Here is a 21,402-nt window from a genome sequence, read left to right on the forward strand (position 1 = left end):
TAAATATTCCTGTTAGCCATATTTTCAAAAGATTAGAATACAATAAAATTAACTCAGGATTAAACAATGTTGATTACAGTTTATGCTCTGTGATGACTGAGACAATGTTTATTTTGTTCCAGGGCTGAGCATAGGGCTTATGATATAGGCATTCATTTATGAATGAGGGAAATATAGTTTAACCATTTTCTGGGAAGTTTTGAAGACCTTTAATACTAAGGTTTGTTTTCATTCCACCCCCCCCTTTTAAAAAAGATTTATTTATTTTAGAGAGATAAAGAGAGAATGTGAGCGCAAGTGCGGGGAGGGGCAGAGGGAGAGAATCTCAAGCAGATACCCTGCTGAGTGCAGAGCCCCATACGGGACTTGATCTCAAGACCCATGAGATCATGACTTGAGCCGAAACCAAGAGAGAGTTGCTCAACCAACTGAACCACCCAGGCACCCTGATTGTTTCCCTTTCCTGAACATTAATTCTTGTCATATTCTAATTGTTAGGTTGAATTTAAAGTTTTCAGATTCTACCTCTTAGTTAACATCTGTGACATTGAATTTCTCATTTTATCTTCCCATTACTTTTATGAGGAAGGTAAAGTAAGCACTATTATTTCCATTTTACAGAAAGAAAAATAAAGGCACAGATCACCACAGTTGACTAGCCAAAGCTCCATGACAGTAATTAGAAGCAACTAGATGGGGCACCTGGGTGGCTCCGTTGTTAAGCGTCTGCCTTTGGCTCAGGTCATGATCCTAGGGTCCTGGGATCTGGGATTGAGCCTCGCATTGGGCTCCCTGCTCAGCGGGAAGCCTGCTTCTCCCTCTCCCGCTACCCCTGCTTGTGTTCCCTCTCTTGCTGTGTCTCTCTCTGTCAAATAAATAAATAAAATCTTAAAAAAAAAAAAGGAAGCCTAGAATGCACTGTGCAATGACAGTATTTTTAAATTTTGCATTGTGTATAATATTAAGCATGTATTTATTCTCAAATATAGATCAAGGTACAATTCCAAGACAGATGGATCTTATTACAGTTATTTCCATAATATCAATGTTAATACCTACATCTTACATTTACATAGTACTTTTAAAAATCATAATAATATCTGATATTTACATTGCTCCTTATTTTAATACCTGCATTTGTTCCATCAGAACATGCTACTTTATAATTGCAAAGCATTTTCAGGGATCTTAACTTATATAATTCTTGCAAAAATCCCGGTGAGGTCAAAGATATTTAAAAATCGGTAGTAGAGGCTTGAAAAGTTAAGTGTCTTGAGCAAATTTACAAGGTTGGCAGACGGTAGCATTAGAACTAGTAGCACCTATGTCACCTGCTCTATAGAATATATACAGATAGATCATATCTAATGATAAATCCAGTATCAACACCAATCTCTTAAAAACCAATAAAATAGCTATCAATTATTTTAAAAAAAGGAAAAGTGTCTGAATATTAGTTTTCCAAGAGATACTCCAAGAAGTAGTAATTACTACAGGGCTATATTCCTTATTCTTTGCATGAAGTAATTCTCAAGGAACTGGAATGATTTTTCAAAGGCAGTTATTACAACTGACTGGAGGTAGAAGTACATAATGGGCATTTAAATATAGTTCAGCACTTTTAATTATTTTTTAATGATCATTTCAGTAATTTTCCAAGGAGATCTGGCATAATTAAGGAACCAAAACTTCCACGATTTCTTGCATATTTCTAGGCTAATTTAAGCCTTTCCTGCAAGTTTAATTAGCATTCAAATGAAGTAGACATTCCTCAGAGAACAAGGTCTGACAGCATGTGCAAAATAAGATCAAACCAAGCTTTTGTGGTTGGTTTATGTACTAATTTGGAGAAAGTGTAGAAATGAGCTTCATGTAGAGTGAGGTAACCCTCAGTGAGAGAGCACTTCAAATTTTCAGGGTTCCTGTATAGAAGGATGTATTCTTCAGAAGGGGCATTCTGACACTCAAATTAATTCTTGCAATTAATTCTGGGAAAATTCCCAAATATTCTTTGAAATGGTTCAAGCTACCCACTCAGTATATTTGGGAGTCATCTTGAAGATTAGGCAGGTCAGCAAACTTCATCCCGAGCCCTAACATTTCTTCAATTATTAAGGCAAATGCCAATAGAATATGAGTTTTTTCCTTCCTGTTTCCTACAGTGATTTGTAGAAATGATAAGCAAAAACAAAGCTGAATTTAACAACTTTTCATCTCTGTCTATATCTACTATGAATTGAATCCTCCTCTCTTAAAAACAAAAGCAAAGCAATGTGGCAGGTAGTGTCATGCTTTCTCATTTCTGCTCTTTCCCCTACTTATTCCTTTCCTCCCCTCACTTGTGTTCACTGATCTGTTTTTATTATTAGTGCTGGATGTATGTGAGGAAGGAATTAGAAATGAGAAGGCTGTGTCTACGCTGCATTTCACATTTTGTTAAGCAAATTTGCACTGCTTAGGGGCATGCGTGTTAAAGTTTCTATGAGTTATCTCAATTTCCAGTCCCTGCTGTTATTGGAACAAATTGAAAGGCCATTTTGGTGCATTAAGGCCATGTCATTCCAAATGTACCACTGCCCTAAAGGGGTCCTTAAACTGAGCTGTGGTTTGTATTTCCCATTTCAATGAAAAATGATTTCATGTCACCAACCTGCCTATTTTTAACTTGGACTAATTTGTGTAGGATTGCATATTCTTGGGTTTCTATTATGTCACAATCTCTCCTCCATTTTTCCTCCTTTACCTCCGATAGCTCCTTCTCTGATTCTTCTTCCTTGATCTCCTCCATAAATAGTGGCATTTTCCAGAGTTACAGGCCTTGGCCCTCTTCTTTTACCTTTCATGAGCTTCTAATGAAGTTGGTTTCCATATGTTGGTTCCCAAGATTTACCTCTAGTTCTATCCTCCCTCACAAACTAGACTGATTTCTACCTGTGCACCAGCTATCTCCACCCAGATGCCTTGAAATACCTTATACTTTTGACTTTGTTTTACACCATTATCCCAGTTGATCACTTGCTTCCATTCTGTAAATATGCCAAGCTCTGTCCTACCTCATGGCTCCAAGTCTTCATCTAAAATGCTGTCCTCTCCACCTTATTAATACAGAAATATTTCTCTTTATATTTTATAAAGGTCATGGCTGACAACCTGACAACCTCCCCCTCTCTCAACCCCCAAATCTAAATAAGTGCCATTGCCACCACACGCTTCCCTAGAGAATTCTATTTTTCCTTTATAGAAGTTAGCACATTTTGGAATTATGTATTATTTAATTTCATTTGTTTATTGTTTGTCTCTTCCATCAGGCCAGTGAATCTCAATTTTGGCTGCATTTTAGAGTCATCTGGGAGCTTTTAAAAAATATTGATATGTGAGCTCCACCCTAACCCATTGAATTGCTGGGGATGGAGCCCAGACTTCTAATTTCAGGTGATGCTGATGTACACTGTGACTTGAATACCCCTGCACTGCTGATTATACCCAGTACTCAGCACAGTTCCTGGCCATAATACTCAAAAATATTGACTTTTTTGAATAAATGATACTAGAATGTTCTAACCTTTGACTTACTGTAATTTTCTGAACTTCCTCTGCAGAGAGTTCCTTTCTGCCTTAACTCACGCTAATTCTTTCCTCTATCTGGAATGCCTATTTCTCCTTTTTCTTGGTCCATGTAAATTCATTTTTTTGGCTCTTTTTTTTTTTTTGAAGTAGCCTCCATGCCCAGCCCAATACCAGGCTTGAACCCACGAACCTGAGATCAAGACCTAAGCTGAGATCAAGAGTTGGACACTTAACTAATTGGGCCACCCAGGTGACCCCATGTAAATTCACTTTTTAAGACTCGGCTTGAAAAGCATCTTCTCCAGGAAGACTTGCCAGTACCCCAGTGGGACAAGTATCCTTACTCTGTGTCCTATAACAGTTTGGGCTTATGTTTACCATAACACCTAACACATTATTTTGGAATGATAAAGTGCTTCTCACCCTTACTTGCTTGTGAACTCCCCAGGGTTTTGGATCATTTCTCATTTCTTTAAACTGCTCATCTTCCTCTACTTTTTATTCTGATTATTGACTTCACTATTGATTTAGTCTCCCAAGATACAAAACCCAAAGTCAGCATTCCTTCTCTCCTCCCTTAAGTTAGAACTTAGTCAGAGATGTGCAAAAATGTTCATTGTAGAGTTATTTATAATAGCAAACATTTGAAAATTGATTATAATATATTCATAGACTATAATATGCAGCTTTAAAAATGAGGTTGTAGAAGATAACTGAGTAGTTAATAAAATGTTCATATGATATATAGTTACATGATAAAACATAAATACAGTATATCAATTTTATAAAACAAGCTTTATCTATCCACCAATCAGTATAAAAAGATAGGTTGCAATATATGAGTAGTGGTTATTTCTGGGTGGTGGAATTTTTGTCTTTATGCTTTTATGTGTTTTCTATTTTAAAAATAATGAGCATGTATTACTTTTATAATCATAAAAATTGCAGTAAAATTGGAAAGAATGTGGCATTAATTATCCACTAATTGGGTGAGCTAAATGGAGGTAACTGATAACTTGCTGAAGACATAAAAAGGGCAGAACCACCTTTCACTTCTATAACTTTTTTCTCCACTTTAAATATTTGGCATTAATGGGGTGTGACAATTGATGATTTACATTTATACAAAGCAACTTTTCAGACTTCCCACACTTACATAAGTAATGAAATCCATATTGTCTTTTTCCATTTTGAACTCAGAGTAGATTATTCTTTTACAAAACTGTATGTCATAATTATTTCTATACTACAGAATTCACCCTGAAAATTCTGTTTAAACTATGCTCTAGAACTATATCTGAACTCCTTAAATGTACTTATTTACTAGTTGTGCTTTCAAAAGATAGCATGCACTCACCTTTTTGAAGACAAAATCACCAGGTAAATAAACAGTGGATTTCAATCTTAGCAACATGTCATAAATCATCTGTGTATCACAACCCTAAAGAAAAAAGTAACAGAAAAATAATTCTTACAGACACAGCTACAAAGACAACATTCCAAATAATTTTAAAATGACATGAAAATAAATAGTAATAAAAGTTGTCTGTGTTAACACTAATATATTAATTGCCAATGGATATGGACTTGTTTTGACCCAAAATTTAGGAAAACACAAACAAACCCATAGTGTGAATGCAAGACTTTGGATCCTGGTCAGACAGATTTGGGTTTTAATCCTGTCTCCACTACCTATTACTACAGAACCTTTTCTAATCTGTTAAGTGGGAGTTAAAAGGGTACATTTCATAATGGTAAATTTTTACTCATGTAAAATTTAATATAATGTTTAATTGATAGCTATTAATGATTATAATAGTGATAATTATTATTAGTATTAAGACTGACCTAGATCAAAATAAACATCTGAATATTTTTCTTTTTTATAACATCTTACATACTATTGTTTGATATTATTATTTAACTTTCCAAGCTTGTATGTCTTTCTTTACCAACTTATCTTCTTAAAGGCAGAGTAACTGTACATAATAGATACAAAAGCAGTATCTGTTGAGTAAATGTTCGTATCCACTTTAATAGTGTAAGAGACACATTTGATTTGTTAGAATATGTGTGTGTATATTTGTGTTGTGCCCAAAGAATTTATATATATGATAGGCTAAAGAAAAATTGATAGATGCTTTAAAAATGTTACTCTACATAGTGGTTTGGAATCTTTTGCTTTCACCAAATATTTTAATTTTTTTTTTCTTAGAGCTAACATGTAGCTCCTTTCCTTTTGTGGTTGGTCCTGCCCATCCCTTAGAGGAATTATTATTTTGTGGACAACTAATCATAGTCAGGAGCAGAGGAAGGAGGAGGAGATGCAAAGGGCGTGCTCCCAATTCGTGGATTGGATAATCATTCTTTCAGCAATCACCAGTTTTCCATAATGATTTCAGTAGCAAACACTTGACCTAGATCCATCTGAAATTTAGATTTCAGGGTTGCTTGATAAGGAAAGTTAATAATTTATGATTGAAGTATCGTCACGTAGCCATTGGTAGGGAGCATTCAAATGAACTTGAAGTCAGAATTTTAAAAATTTATGTGAGAAAGTATAGCTTTTGGTTATCCAGGATGGAAAAAAAAAAGGCCAAGGCTAACAGCAATACCTTCTTAATACAGCCCAACAAATATTGATGAAAACCTGCTACGAGCAAGCCTTTGTACATGCCCTTGGAGCTATGAAAGATGAAAGAGAGTACACTAGTTGGGATGATGTTTTAAGTAAACAGAAAAGCTGTAACTGATGGTAGAAGTGAATCATGTCATAAGACATTCCAGTTAAATATCCATAAAACTTTTAAGAGGAGGGGCAGTTACTCTTCCTGGGAGTGGGGGCAGGAGAGAGGAGAAGCACCAAGAAGTTGCTCATGTGGATAACACAATTTGAGTCCGTTGAAGATGAGTATGATTTGTATTTGCAAAAACACAGAAAGATCCTTTTTTTAAAATTTTTTTAAGATTTTATTTATTTAACAGAGAGAGACACAGCGAGAGAGGGAACACAAGCAGGGGGAGTGGGAGAGGGAGAAGCAGGCTTTCCGCTGAGCAGAGAGCCCAATGTGGGGCTTGATCCCAGGACCCCGAGATCATGACCTGAGCCGAAGGCAGACGCCCAAAGACTGAGCCACCCAGGCGCCCCAGAAAGATCCTTTTAGACAAAGGAAAATTTACCTTTTCTTTCCTTGTTATGTTTTTGTTTTGTGCAAGGTATATAATTTTTATTTATATTTGTTTTATTCCTACTGTGTCTCATAGGTTATCATATTTGCTAAAGCAAATGACAAACATTAATTTCTTTCTAAAAATTGTGGTTATTTTGTTTTTAGTAAAAATTCTCTAAATATATGGCTCATGTGCCTGATTTCTTTTTCTTTTTTTAGATTTTATTTATTTATTTTAAAGAGGGGGGGAGAGAGAGAGAGAGAGCATGGGCGTGAACAAGCAGACTCCTGTGCTGAGGGCAGAGCCCAACGTGGGGCTCAGTCTCATGACCTTGAGATCACGACCCTAACCAAAAGCAAGAGTGGGATGCTTAACTGACTGAGCCACCCAGGCGCCCCATCATGTGCCTGACTTCTTTTCTTTTCTTTTTCTTAATTTAAATTCAATTAGCCAACTTATAGTACCTGATTAGTTTCAGAATGTAGTGTTCAATAATTTATTAGTTGCGTATAACACCCATTTTTAATCATATCATGTGTCCTCCTTAATGCCTGTCACCCAGTTATCCCATCCCCCCACCCAACTCCCCTCCAGCAACCCTCCGTTTGTTTCCTATAGTCCAGAGTCTCTCATGGTTTTTCTCCCTCTCTAATGACTTCCCATTCAATTTTCCCTCCCTTCCCCTATGGTCCTCTGCCCTGTTTCTCATATTCCACACATGAGTGAAACCATATGATAATTGTCTTTCTCTGATTGACTAATTTTGCTCAGCATAATACCCTCCAGTTCCATCCACATCGATGTAAATGGTAAGTATTCCTTCTTTCTGATGGTTAATATTCCAGTGCCTGATTTCTCTTAAAGCTGTAATTGGTTCGGAGTAATTTCATCTTGGAACCTGGTGTTCTGATCATTCAGAACTCTTAGAAAAAACACATTAATTTTAGGATCTCCCTCACTAAAGAAAGTTCATATTCTTGATGTTTTAGAGAAAATTCATTAGAAATATACTTGGAAGTTCTTAAGCATAAGCATGTTTAGAATATCATTGTGAGGAAGCTAACTCTCAATCATTCATACCCATGGAGTAGAACACTGTAAATGATCAGAAACAGAAGATTTAAAAAACCCACTTACATTTGTGCAATTTGATTTTTTTGGCATTAATTTTTACAATCCTAATTTGTAGGCCAAAATAAAGTTTTTATTCATTCTATTGGAATGAACTTTGATGAAAATTCCCAACTGTATTAAATTGTTATTCATAGGAGTTATTAATGATCTTAAATGTTTTCCTGTGACCATAATTCTTGTTCTATAAATACACAGAGATGTGTGTGGCAGTATTGTTTCCAGTACTGAAAAAACTAGAAACAACATAATGCCAATCTGTGGACAGATAAAAATGTTGAATATTTGTAGGTTGGAATACCATAGGGTGGTTAAGATATATAAATCAGATCTTTCTCTGTATATAGACATGATTGAACTTGACAAAAAATTGGACTGCACACAAAAGCAAGATGTAGAATATAATCAATATGATTCCAGCTATGAAAACACTACACAAAATAGTCATTGATGTTTGTATAGATATAAAGTAAAATTATAAAAATGCGGACTGGAAGGATACCCTTGAAATCATCTTAGTGGCCCCCTCTGGGGAGGGTGGGAGAATGGAACTGGGGAGAAGAACTGATGAGATGTTGGCTTGACTTTTATTAATTTTAATGAAAATGAAGTAAAACACACATCCCAAGATCGTTTGTAGGAACAGAATGCCCTTTGAGGAAGAACACATTTCATCTTTTCTCTTCTACCTTCAGGTTAGCTCACTGGCAGAAAGCATTAATAAAGGAAACCCAATGCATGAAAGTGTTAGACCAAACTAGGAGATGAGCTCTAAAATAGATAAGCAAACAATTATTGCTTTCCTCAGTAGAAATGTGCAAGGGCCTACATGAATAACTTTTAGCTTATAGCTTGGATTTCCTCAGAGAAAAACATCTGAACTGTTATAAATATGAATTTTTATTAACACATTTGCATAGAATATGTATCAATTTATGTAAATGGAACATAGCAGCTGTATGTAATAAAAACTTACAGTTTAAGTTTTATCAATTAAAAGATTCTGTCCCCAGTTGTTTCATGGACGGTGCCATTGGCCTTGGGACAGCCGTGATCTAGAACTAGGTCCTTCTCATCTGTACTTAGGTTTAGTGAATGAAGTTTGTATTATGAAGTTGTTATAGTTTATGTATCTGACAACCATTATCTCCGCCGCCCACCCTTTGAAAATGATTATTTTATTGAGATACACTTTGTTCCACTATTGTGTGATTAAAAAGAATTACATCCCAAGGCTAGTGTTTTTTCTTTGTAATGCAGCTCCATTTCTTTTATAGAGGCCATTAGGAAATTTTCTGATGTACAGAAGGTCAGAGCACAGTCATTGTTTCATAAATGTCCTTTTTAAAAATAAAGTGAGAGTACCTGTATAAGTATCAACATTAGAATTATGTTAATAGCATTTGTATTAAATTTTACTATTTTCTTATGTTTACCTGTTTTATTCTTTCAACCTTCCTGTGATGCCTGGCATTAATTAATATATTATCACTCCTGGTTTTTAGATGAGGGAATGGAAGCTCAGGAAATCTACTGATTACTTCCCTAAGGTCACACATGCAACAGATGTCAGAGAAAGAGAATCACCAGAGTGTGTGTGTTGTTGTTGTTGTCTTTTAAATCCACATTCTGAGCAACTGAGGGCAAGATCTGTGTATTATTTTCTTCTGTACCCTCAGTGTCTCACCAATGTTTGGGGCATGCTAGGCACTAAGTAAATATGGGGTGATGCATGAAATGAAGTTGTTAGATATTATTCCATTTTCAACAATGGGAAACTCAGTGCTATATAAATGTGTATTACAGATTTGAATAAAGATTCTGGAGATTTGAACAGAAATAGAGAAATTCTATTTTTATTTTATTATTATTATTTTTATAGATTTATTTATTTTAGAGAGAAAGAGAGTGCATGAGATCTGGGGGAGCAGCAGAGAGAGAGAATCCCAAGCAGACTCCTCCCTGAGCACGGACCCCCAATGGGGAGCTGGGGGGGGCCTCCATTCCACGACCCATGAGATCATGACCTGAGCTGAAACCAAGAATCGGACGCTCAACTGACTGACCCACCCAGGCACCCCTTTATTTTTATTTAATTCAAAACATAACATATATATTAGATGGTGGTTCCTGTACCTAGAAAGTTCTCTTAATAATGCCAAGCTCTGAACACAAATGAAAAGCTGGTAAAACTTATTTTTGGAATGACTACCTTCTCAGTCCTGTAGGATTTCTCCATTTCTAGGTTTAGTCCTGCTTAACTTCTTTGAAACAGAACTTAAGATATTATCAATAGTTTATAATTCACTGTGACTTCAGGAGTCCCTTAAGTATAAACAATAGTCTTCAAGGATTTTCCCAACTCAGCCTTATTTATTATAAAAGGAAATGCTTTATCCCATCTTAAACTCCATTCCTATTAAGCAAGTGATGGGTGATATGTGTAGAGCAGAGAATTCTGAATCCAGTTGCCCATGCTATTGACTATGCCAGTCATGCTACTGATTGGTAGTTACTGGGAGCAGCAAAGTGAAATGTGATAAATAATTTGCAAGTTACTATGTCATAACTTACTGAATTCTAAGTGATGTTGGACCCAACCCTTTGCTCAATATTTGCAAACACTTGTGAAAGTCATCTCCATCAAGCTTTCCTTGAGAACTGACAATAATTCTATTTTTCTGGGAGCTTCAGTATCATAGCCAAAGTGGGAAGTCACAACCCTGTGGATGAATCTAATCCATCTTGAAAATAGGTTCAAGCAGGGCCACACGAAGAACCTGATTTTACCAGTGTAGAAACTTCTGTGGGATTGAATCGGTTTTATTTTCCGGTTAGTAATATGGTAATAATAACAATAGAATTTACTATGTGGAAGATGTTGATATAAACACTTTATATGTTTTGAGTCACATAATCATCACACAACCAAGGGTATTATTATTTAGAATTTCCCTGTCTTACTGGGAGGCACTGGTGAGCAGGGACTCTATGGGTGCCTCACGCTTTGGACAGAGTAACTGTTCAAGGTGTAGAGTTGAATGGAATTCATCTGGGTCATAAGCTCATTGTTTAAAATACTTTAAAAAAATCTGCAACAATACCTTATTACTGATACCACCAGGGTAAAAATAAAGTTAATAAAAATGAAATGTAGTAAGTCTCACTGTAATGCTCTGATTTGAAACCCTTCAGAGAAAATATGTGATGGCATATCTGATTAGGGTGTTACTTCTGGGGGATTGTGTGTGACTAGTAGAAATAATTACATCATTTCCATTCCATTCCTGACTCAGTCTGTCACTCACATAGTTTGTCACCTCACCCTGCATCTTTCCTACCACCAAAGTCAAAACCTTTCCAGGCTTCACTTGCCACATAATCACAATGAGTCACAGGTCCCAGTGAGGTGTCCTGTTTGGGATCTGTTCTGCATTTTTACTAGAGCAGCAAATAATGAGAAACATTGTGTTTTCCTTGACAGACTGGTGGTGCATACATTCTCATTTTGGTATCTGGATCCCTGATTTCCTACTGTTAAGCTCTTTTTCAGTTTCTAAGGGATGAGATTTAAATTCTGACCACTAGGTGGCACAATAGAACTTTTATTAAATTCTCTCCCATTTCTGGTAATTTAGTGGTAGAGGCAAAATGTGATTTCCCTAGCATTTGATTTGATAAATGATATTTAAAAATTGAAATCAAAATAATAGATCATCAGAAAGTAGAGAAAACTGCCCAGCTTTATAGAAATGAATTGTTCCTTATTAGCTTAATACTTGAGCTTGGGCTTTAACAACATGCAATCTGCAAGGAAGAGAGCCATTTTTTTGTGGAAAAATTTAAAAAATATTATAATATGACTATTCATCTCTAAGCTCTTTAGAAGCTCTGATAACCTCATGTAGAATCAGCAAATCTTACTAATTAACCATAATTGACTGAAGCAAAGTTTTAGTAAAATCCTGTGACTCTAATTCTCTTGCTTTGACTGAGAGAGAAAAGAACCGCATGAGATTTAGGGTCTTTTCTTAGTAGGAGAGTAGCAAAGTGTGTGTGAATTTAGGTTTCTGGGTGTGAAACTGATGTGCTAATACTAATTCTGTGAAAATTGCTAGAGAATGGCCTTGAGCTAGCATTGTTTTTTGACCCTAGGAAAACTTCTCTGGTTCTTCAACATCTTACCATTCATCCAGATAGGGCTGGTGGGGAATTGAAAAATAGCATCATAGAGTGGTTAAGTTCATAGACTGTGGAGTAAGAAAAACCTGTGCTCAAACCCTGTCCCACTGCTTTGAGATCTATGGCCTCAGGCAGGTAAGTAGTTTGCACTTTCTCTAAAATGGGGATATTAATAAAACTTTGTTAGAGGTTTGCTGTGAGAATAAATTGAAAGAAGGTATTGAAGCAGATAATACAGTGTAGTACATAGTGAGAATAATAATAAACAGCAGCTATTATTTTTGAGAAGACGCATGCATCAATTTTCAAATTTGGCATTAGCAAGAGCTTGGTTTCTTACCTTTGACTTAATTATATTCTATACAACTCTGACAGTGCTTGGGGGCTGTGATGATCAATTTTGTGTCAACTTGGCTAGGCTATAGCCTTCTTAGATATTTAGTCAAACATAAGTTTAAATGTTACTATGAAGGTATTTTTTTAGATGAGGTTACTATTTAAGTTATTAGACTTTGAGTAAAGCATGGAAACACTCCATTATGTGGGTGGGCCTTATTCAATCAGTTGAAGGCCTTAAGAGTTAAAAAAAAAAAAAAAACCCAGAAGTCCTCTGAGGAAGAGAGAATTATGTTTCCAAACTGCCTTTGGATTTGAGCTGCAACATTAACTCTTCTCAGGGTCTCCAGCCTGCTGGCTTGACCTGCAGGTTTTGAACTTGCCAGCCCTGATAATTACATTAGCTAATTTCTTTCTTTCTTTTTTTTTATTAACATATAATGTATTATTTGTTTCAGGGGTACAGGTCTGTGATTTGTCAGTCTTACACAATTCACAGCGCTCACCATAGCACATACCCTCCCCAATGTCCATCACCCAGCCACCCCATCCCTCCCACCCCCTCAACTCCAGCAACCCTCAGTTTGTTTCCTGAGATTAAGAGTCTCTTATGGTTTGCCTCCCTCTCTGGTTTCATCTTGTTTCATTTTCCCCTTCACGTTAGCTAATTTCTTAAAACAAGTATCTTTCTCTTTCTATATATGTGCATAACTTATTGGTTCTATTTCTCTGGACTATACTGATTAATGTAGAGGCCATGTAAAAATTGGGTATAGCAAGGTTTATGGTGACAGTGTTAGGATTGAAGGATCTAGTATAGTATGGACAACTTTCATGGGATATTGTTCATATTATAATTTATGATACTCCAGCATTATATTACTTTTGCTAAAGCATTACAACAGTCATTGTTCCACTAATATATAAACAAATTTCACAAGGCTAAGAGGAAAGGAAAATAAGCGGGACACCTGGGTGGCTCAGTCGGTTAAGTGTCTGCCTTCGGCTCAGGTCATGATCCCAGGGTCCTGGGATGGAGTCCCACATGGGGCTCCCTGCTCAGCAGGGCGCCTGCTTCTCCCTCTGCCTGCCACTCCCCCTGCTTGTGCTCTTTCTGTCTCTCTCTCTCTGACAAATAAATAAATAAAATCTTTAAAAAAAAAAGGAAAGGAAAATAAGCACAGTGTGCTTTTTGCAGTTTTTATTTATTTTTATTTTTAAATTTTTAATAAAGATTTCTTCATTTATTTTTTAGAGACAGTGTGTGTGTGCACGAGTGGTGGGGAGGGGCAGAGCGAGAGGGAGGGAGAGAATCTCAAGCAGATTCGCTGCTGAGCATGGAGCCCAACACAGGTCTTGACGCCACGACCCATGAGATCATGACCTGGGCCAAAACCAAGAGTTGGATGCTCAACTGCTCAACTGACTGAGCCACCCAGATGTACCCCCTTCCTTTTTTTTTTTTAAAGATGTATTCATTTATTTTTTAGAGAGAGAGCAGTTTCAGTTTTTTTAAAAATTTGAATATAATACAAAATTAAAGGAAAAGATATATGCCTTTGAAAAAACTGAGGCAAGGTTATTTAGCTTAGAATCATACTCTGGTCCTGCATTGCAAACAACTTCTACTACATCTGTATCCATTCTCAAATTTACAAGATGGAGAAAAGTCCTTGAAAAATTTTTGACTGGAAGAATGAAGGGGGGGAAATCGGAGGGGGAGATGAACCATGAGAGACGATGGACTCTGAAAAACAAACTGAGGGTTCTAGAGGGGAGGGGGGTGGAAGGATGGGTTAGCCTGGTGATGGGTATTAAAGAGGGCATGTTCTGCATGGAGCACTGGGTGTTATACACAAACAATGAATCATGGAACACTACATCAAAAACTAATGATTTAATGTAAACCTAAAAGATTCTTTAGGGCATCTTAAAATACATCTTTTTAAGTTAAATGATTTTCAATTACCTTTTATTTCTCCTAATCCTGAAGATTGGAAAGACACAAAACATGCTTGCCAGCCTCCAGTCTTGGTGCCAGATCTCTCTCTGTTTTTTCTCTGTCTCTCTCTCTCTCTTCCTGTCAGCCTGCCTTGTAAAGATATGGAAGATTCATTTTCAGGAAGAATTCAAGATATGGAGGTTTTTGACAGTTGACAGTCTCCCTTCGTTACCCTTGGATATTCTGGTCTATTCAGTGTAGTTCCATTTCTTGTCTTTGTAAAGCTGAAATCTACACTGAATTTCCTCCTTTCCAGGTTCCTTTGTTTATAGAATTGGGCCCACACTACATAACCTGGCTTCAACTGACCTTTCTAGATTCGTCTTTGGTTATCACCCCATGCTCTGGTTATAAAGAACTTCTTCTCATCCTGTGAACAGGTTATAATTTCCCAAACTTGTAATGATAAGTTATAAGAAGGCTCCTACTCAGGAGCCCCTACCTTCTCACCCTGTAGACTCCTAAGCATCCTTTGGGCATACATCAAATATCCTCTCCATTGTGCATTCAGCCTGAGTGCATAGGTGACACTCTGTGAATGTATGTAACTGATTCAGAAGCAACAGGTAATTGGGTATAATTTATGAGGTAGGGGTGTAGGATCACTAGTTAGCCTATTTTCTCCTTAAGAAAAATAATAAATTTGTATAATCTACTAAGACTGCCTTCACAAAAATAAAATTAGAAAGATTCCATACCTACTTATTTTCTACTTCATTTAGCTTTAGAAAAAGATAACTTTTTTTTATTTAATAGAAATATAAATGGAAATGGGTTCTATCTGGAAGAAAATGTATTTTTAATGGAAATGTTAGAAAATAATGAATCTAAGTTTATGAACAGCATTAACAAGATGTGAAGATTTAACCTTTTTTCTCAATCAGATGTTGCTGACTTTATGGATTTAAAAAAATATATGTAAAAGCAAAGAAAAAAACTCTGAGACTAAAAACTGATAACTTCCCAAATTAGAGATAATCCCATAAAAGTCAGTGGTATACAAGTTAAAGCTTTTTTTTTTTTAAAGAGAGCCAATTGTTAGTTACTCTTAGTTAAGCTAGTCATTAAGGTATAGAGAGTTTTATAACATTTTTAAAATACTGTGAAAATAATTTAGCTTTGTGGCTTTCACTCCCCATTAGAAGCAATCATTGATTTGATTTGTATTATCATAAAATAATTTTATTTATGAGATCATCCTTTTACTAGGGCGCCTGGGTGGTTCTGTCAGTTAAGCTAAGGATCTGACTTTGGCTCGGTCTGGGGTCCTGGGATCAAGCCCGGAGCCCCGCATTGCATCGGACTCTCTGCTTAGTGGGGAGCCTGCTTTTCCCTCTCCCTCTGCCCCTCCCCCAGTTCATGCTCTCTCTTGCTCACTCTTTCTCTCAAATAAATAAATAAAATCTTTTTAAAAAAATAAATAAAATCTTAAAAAAATCATCCTTTTACTATTTCCTTGGTCCACTATTCAACTCCTAACTCTCATTCCCTTGGCTTATCTACCTTGCAAAATTCTTACAACTGGTTATTTGCAATGTGATATGTTGTTGAAATAATCAAGAAAGCCAAATTATGTTAAAATTTGGGGCATTGTACAGAATTTGAGGTCAGCAAAAAAGTCCAGGTAAAAAAATTGTTATAAAACTAACTATGGCTCTTTTTATATTTGTAATATTTCAATTTTAGACATAAATTTGGAACTTTTATGCTGTAGAAATTAATCTTGACTTTGCTTATTGTTTAAAATATTCAGTTATTTTTAAGTTTTGTAATCTAACACATTTTAAACGGTTTCTTTTTACTTTGTGTCATCTGCCAATTTGAGGATCACATAGTTCATATCTTCATCAAAATCTGGTTATATCAAGAAAAGAGTCCTAGGATACTGACCTAACACTAGTATTCTGTGGAACCAGGGGTGAACCTAACACTGGAAATGACTCTGCCCAACCATTTTACCATACAGCTTCGGCTTCTTCATCTTGTCTCCAACGGTGTTGATTATGTATTTTCAAGGCATATCTTAAGCTGTCTGGATTACATCTTCTTTTCTGCCTTCACTTTCATCCTAGAGGATCACATCTAGTCCCATGACTTAAAATACATCAATGTATTAATATGCCCAAATTTATTACTCCAGCTTGGACATCTCCCCTGAACTTAGATTTATTCATCAAACTGCCTACATGGCATTTCATCTGGAGGTCTAACTCCCACTTCAAGTGAACCTATCCAAAAACAGAGTCTGTTTCTCTCCCCCTCATCCTATACTTACTCTAAAACTTCTTATTTTGCAAATGGTATCTTTGTTCTTCCTGTTCCTCAGGCTTAAATCCATAGAGTCAGCTTTGATTCCTTTCTCCTCTCTCTTTCTCTCTCCCTTCACATAATCAACAACAAGAACTTTGGCCTCTTCTTTTAAATATATCCAATATTTGGCCACTTCTTAACAATTCTGCTCCTATTACTCTGGGTCTGGTCATGATCATCTCTTCCATGGATGGTTGCAGTAATCACTATTTGGTCTCCCTAATGTTCACATTTGCTTCCGTGGTCTATTCTCCACATTATAGGAGGGATGATCCCTTCAAATTGATCTTAAATAAGTCATCTTCTGCTTAAGATCTTCACTGGTTTTTGCATCTCACAGTACAATCCAGGGTTTACCCTCCAGCCTCCAAGGTCCCTCATTAACTTATTAACTTGCCCCCTGTCTGGTTCCCTGTCTCCCTCCTCCCTTCCTTCCTTCCTTCCTTCTTCCCTCCCCTTCCTTCCTTTCCTTCCTTCCTTCCTTCCTTCCTTCCTTCCTTCCTTCCTTCCTTCCCTTCCTTCCTTCCTTCTTCCCTCCCCTTCCTTCCTTCCTTTCCTTCCTTCCTTCCTTCCCCCTTCCTTCCTTCTTCCCTCCCCTTCCTTCCTTCCTTCCCTCTCCTTCCTTCCTTCCTTCTTTCCTAAGTAGGCTCCACACCCAGCATGGAGCCCAGTATGGTGCTTGAACTCACAACCCTGAGATCGAGACCTGAGCTGATATCAAGAGTCAGACACTTAACCAACTGAGACACCCAGGTGTCCCAGCCTCCCTTTCTCTCTTTTTTTTATTTTTATTTTTATTTTATTTTTATTTTTTTTTAAAGATTTTATTTATTTATTTGACAGAGAGAGAGACACAGCGAGAGAGGGAACACAAGCAGGGGGAGTGGGAGAGGGAGAAGCAGGCTTCCTGCGGAGCAGGGAGCCCGATGCGGGGCTCGATCCCAGGACCTGGAATCATGACCTGAGCCGAAGGCAGACGCCTAACGACTGAGCCACCCAGGCGCCCCTCTTTCTCTCTTTTTTTTAAAATTTATTTTAGAGAGAGAGAGAGAGAGCACATGCGTGAGCAGGAGTAGGGGCAGAGGGTGAGGGAGAGGGACAAGCAGACTCCAAGCTGAGTGCAGAGCTTGACACAGGGCTTGATCCCACGACTCTGTGATTAAGACCAGAGCTGAAATCAAGAGTTAGGAGCTCAACCGGCTGAGCCACCCTGTTGCCCCAGACTCCCTTTATTTTACTGTCTTCTGACTATTTTGCTTCCCATCACTCTACCTTTGCTTCAGCTATTCTGTCTTCTTTAGGATGTTCCCGACTCAGGGCTTCATCTTGTCTACCCTCCTATAATACTGCCCTTCTGCCCAAATCTCCCTTCCTTTCCCCAATATCTGCATGGCTTACTTTCTTGCCTTTTGCAGTTCTTTGCTTAAACACTCAGTTGCATTTCATTAGAGTAGCCTTTTTTGACCAGTACCATTCTCATCCTCTGTAGCCTGTTCAGTTTTGTTCATGGCATTATCACCTCCAAACATGTTTCATATTTATTTTTCATCCCTCTCTTTTGGGATTTAAGCTCTATGTGTGCAAGTATTTGTTTTCAACTGTTGTATTCCCAGTGGCTAAAATGACACCTGAAATATAGTAGGAACTTAAATATCTATTAAATGAACAGAATGAACAGATAATTAAATAGATGAATCAGTGAATGCTACACACAGAATTAAATGTTAATGAGAAAAACATGCAGTACAATGCATTAAGAAGAAGTGCAAGGGTGGTAAAATTAAAAACATTCAAAAGGTAAAAAATTTATGTTATGCACTTTATCTAAAAAAAAAAAGGCTCTAAATTTGAATTTGGCCATCTAAAAACTCTAAATCCAAAACGTTAGTAATAGAAGACATGGTTAGGCACAATTCTCTGATTGTCCGGCCAATCCAGAGCTAATTTGGGGTTTGTCACGCATTGCCAAGGTACATTCGTAAATGGGAAATTGTGTGCATAGTAGCAAAGACATAAAGCTGTAGAGCTTAATTATATTTAAATTAACTCAAGAAGAGCCTGAAGAACTAACTCTTTTCTGACACCAATTAGGAGAGAGTGGATTCTAAAGAATAAGTCATCTGCTGAAGAGAGACCCACAGTTTATTTGACTCTAACTCCACATAAATTCTAGGTTGTTGATTTTGTTAAAACATAAGGCAATAAAAATAATAAATGCCATATATAGCAAGAGCTTAGACTTTATGGAGAAATTGATATGGTGTTTTTGTATTCATTGTAAAAGCACTCGCCTTGAACAACTCGACTTTGCTGATGATGCTGAAGTTCGCATCCACGGTGAGGGCTAATTGCATGGTGACAGGCAGGGTACAGAGCAGATCGGACTCATCTTTGCAAAGACAAACACATGAACCCAGAAGCAGAATAATTAATAAAAAAATCAGCAAAGTATAAGAAAAATTTTAAAAAATGAGGAAACAAAGTGCCAACTCTTTTTATAAATAGCTGCATCAAATTCTATACTTTTATTACTTCTATTGGACATACATATGTATCACAATCACACTATCACTTTCATGGAGAAAAGTATTTTAACTATTGATGACATAATAGTTCTGAATAGTTTCAGGACATTGTGTTTACTGAAACTTTAGATGTAAAGTTTAGTGATCATGAGACAATGGCTAGTGAACAACCTGATGGAACAAGGATCTAGTTCTTGTCTTTTGAGTCTGTGGATTCCAGCTCTAACATCCTGGGGATGGCAAGTTATAATGAGTACCATGTGGCATTTGAAAGCTTACTGAGCTCTGTCACTATCTTATTTGACCCTCCTGACAAACCTAAGGGTAAGTGTTCTCAATCCTGCTTTGCAGAAAGAAGAAACAAAAAAAAAGAACTGAAGTTCAGAGAGGTTGTAAGTGACTTGTTCAATTGTGTATAATTGGTAGATGGCTCAGTTGGGAATGGAATCTAAAAAGAAATGTGTTGAGTAAATTCAAATTATTGTTATTTACTTGCTTATTAACTCAATGAAGAATGTGAATACATTAAAGATTTTTTTGTATGTGAATTTAATGATGGGCCTTAAGGCTGATAAAATGTTCCATAAACAAACCTGTCTATTCTTAGTCTCTAGTATGGTACAAATTTCTGAGAGTTGATTATTTTTGATGTTTTCTTACAACAATTTAGAAAAAAAAGAATTGATATAGCCTTATTTTGATTCCAATATTGATTCTAAATATGAAAGTCCTTCATATAAAGACATAATTCCTTGTTTCCAAGGACTGTTTGTCCTTAGTTCCCTCCTAAACCAAGGAGTTGGAGCAGTATCTACAGTTAGAGAGAAGGAAGGAACCTGTTGCTGCTCCTTTTGCTGTTCTTCCTCACTTGCCATGTCCTCAGGAATAGCTGTGGATGCTTTTCCAGGATTTGTAACTGGTAAGTTATGTCTGGATATGTAGGAAAAAGTCTCGTGATATTAAACTGATACTCTAAAAATCATTCAGTTGTTTTCCAATCTTTTGTTGAAATCCAATTAGTCTCTGCTTCTAACTTATAGAACTTGCATTGTATGGACATGCTATACAGGGATTTAGTTGGTAATTTGCCTTGCTTACCTAGCATTCTTTGAGAGTTCCATGTATATTCATACCAAGTGCATACCCGATTCTGCACACTTTTAGGAATGGAATAAGTGTTCATGTAGGAAATGGTCTGATCCATGCTGATTCGGAAGTAGTTCTGATTGGCTGTAGCTGCCCCAATTATATCTTGCATCTAAAACCACAAATATGGTCACTCCACACTCGGCAGACGAACTGCAAGAGTTACTAAAAGCCCAGTTGAATTAAGAGTTTTTATGAGATACATTCCACTCTAATGCACTACTTGATTTTTAACATGCTGATATTGAGCCTTAATTTCAACCATTTACATAAATCATATCCTCCCTCTGAACCCATAAGGACAACAATAGGACCTGTCTTACTTACCATGTGAAGTTTTTGTGAGGATTGTGACTGCACACAATCTTCTTTGCAAATGTGTGTATAACTGCAAAGATGTTAGTTGATATTTTAAAAATTATACAGCTTGTGCTTATTCAAGGGATGTACAAAGAGTTGAGCAATTACCTGGCAGAATGTCTAGTCCATTTTTGTGAGTCTCACTTTGAAAGCATCCTTCATAGATTATCCAGTGTGGCTGGCTATATAGACTCAATTCATCATGAAATTGCAACCTCTGTACTTCCCTTTGTGTTGTTTAGACAGATGAAATCAAATCTCATCATGCTTAAGGCACAGTATTCAGCAGAAGTTGAAATGTGCTGAAATTACTGAAGCATCATCCACTGCTGTGACAATACTTAAGGAACTGTCAGGTTTTAGTTCTTGGATGTTTATAACTCAGCCATAAAAACCCACTCTAGGTTAAAAGCTGATCTTTAAGGTCTCAGCACAAAAAAGATACATAGCTTGACTCTTCCTCTCACATAGAGGGAAGCAAGTGGTTGTAAATTTGCTTTGACTGTGGGTTTATAATACAGAGGAAAACCAGGGTCTCACTTTTACATTCTTGAGACTTTGCTCATTCATTCTAGTAGCTGAGCCTTTTCTGCTTATAGAAAAATTACTCATTCTTTGAGGGCTACCTCAAATGAGTCTTTTATTGTGGTGCCTTCCTCAGTTTATATTTTT

The 21,402-nt window shown here is 36.7% G+C and overlaps 1 protein-coding gene across 1 annotated transcript in view; it reads right to left on the reverse strand.

Moving 5' to 3' along the window:
• Positions 1 to 21,402, reverse strand: part of CNGB3 (cyclic nucleotide gated channel subunit beta 3) — a 135,900-nt gene that overhangs the window by 24,175 nt on the left and 90,323 nt on the right. The window contains exons 12-14 of the mRNA XM_032421894.1: positions 20,323 to 20,482; positions 18,991 to 19,088; positions 4,925 to 5,008 (exon numbers count right to left, since the gene is read on the reverse strand). Coding sequence (XP_032277785.1) covers positions 4,925 to 5,008; positions 18,991 to 19,088; positions 20,323 to 20,482 — 342 coding nt within the window. The remainder of the gene's footprint in view (positions 1 to 4,924; positions 5,009 to 18,990; positions 19,089 to 20,322; positions 20,483 to 21,402) is intronic.

The sequence above is a fragment of the Phoca vitulina genome, unplaced genomic scaffold, assembly GCF_004348235.1.
Source record: "Phoca vitulina isolate PV1807 unplaced genomic scaffold, GSC_HSeal_1.0 scaffold25, whole genome shotgun sequence".
Taxonomy (NCBI): Eukaryota; Metazoa; Chordata; class Mammalia; order Carnivora; family Phocidae; genus Phoca; species Phoca vitulina.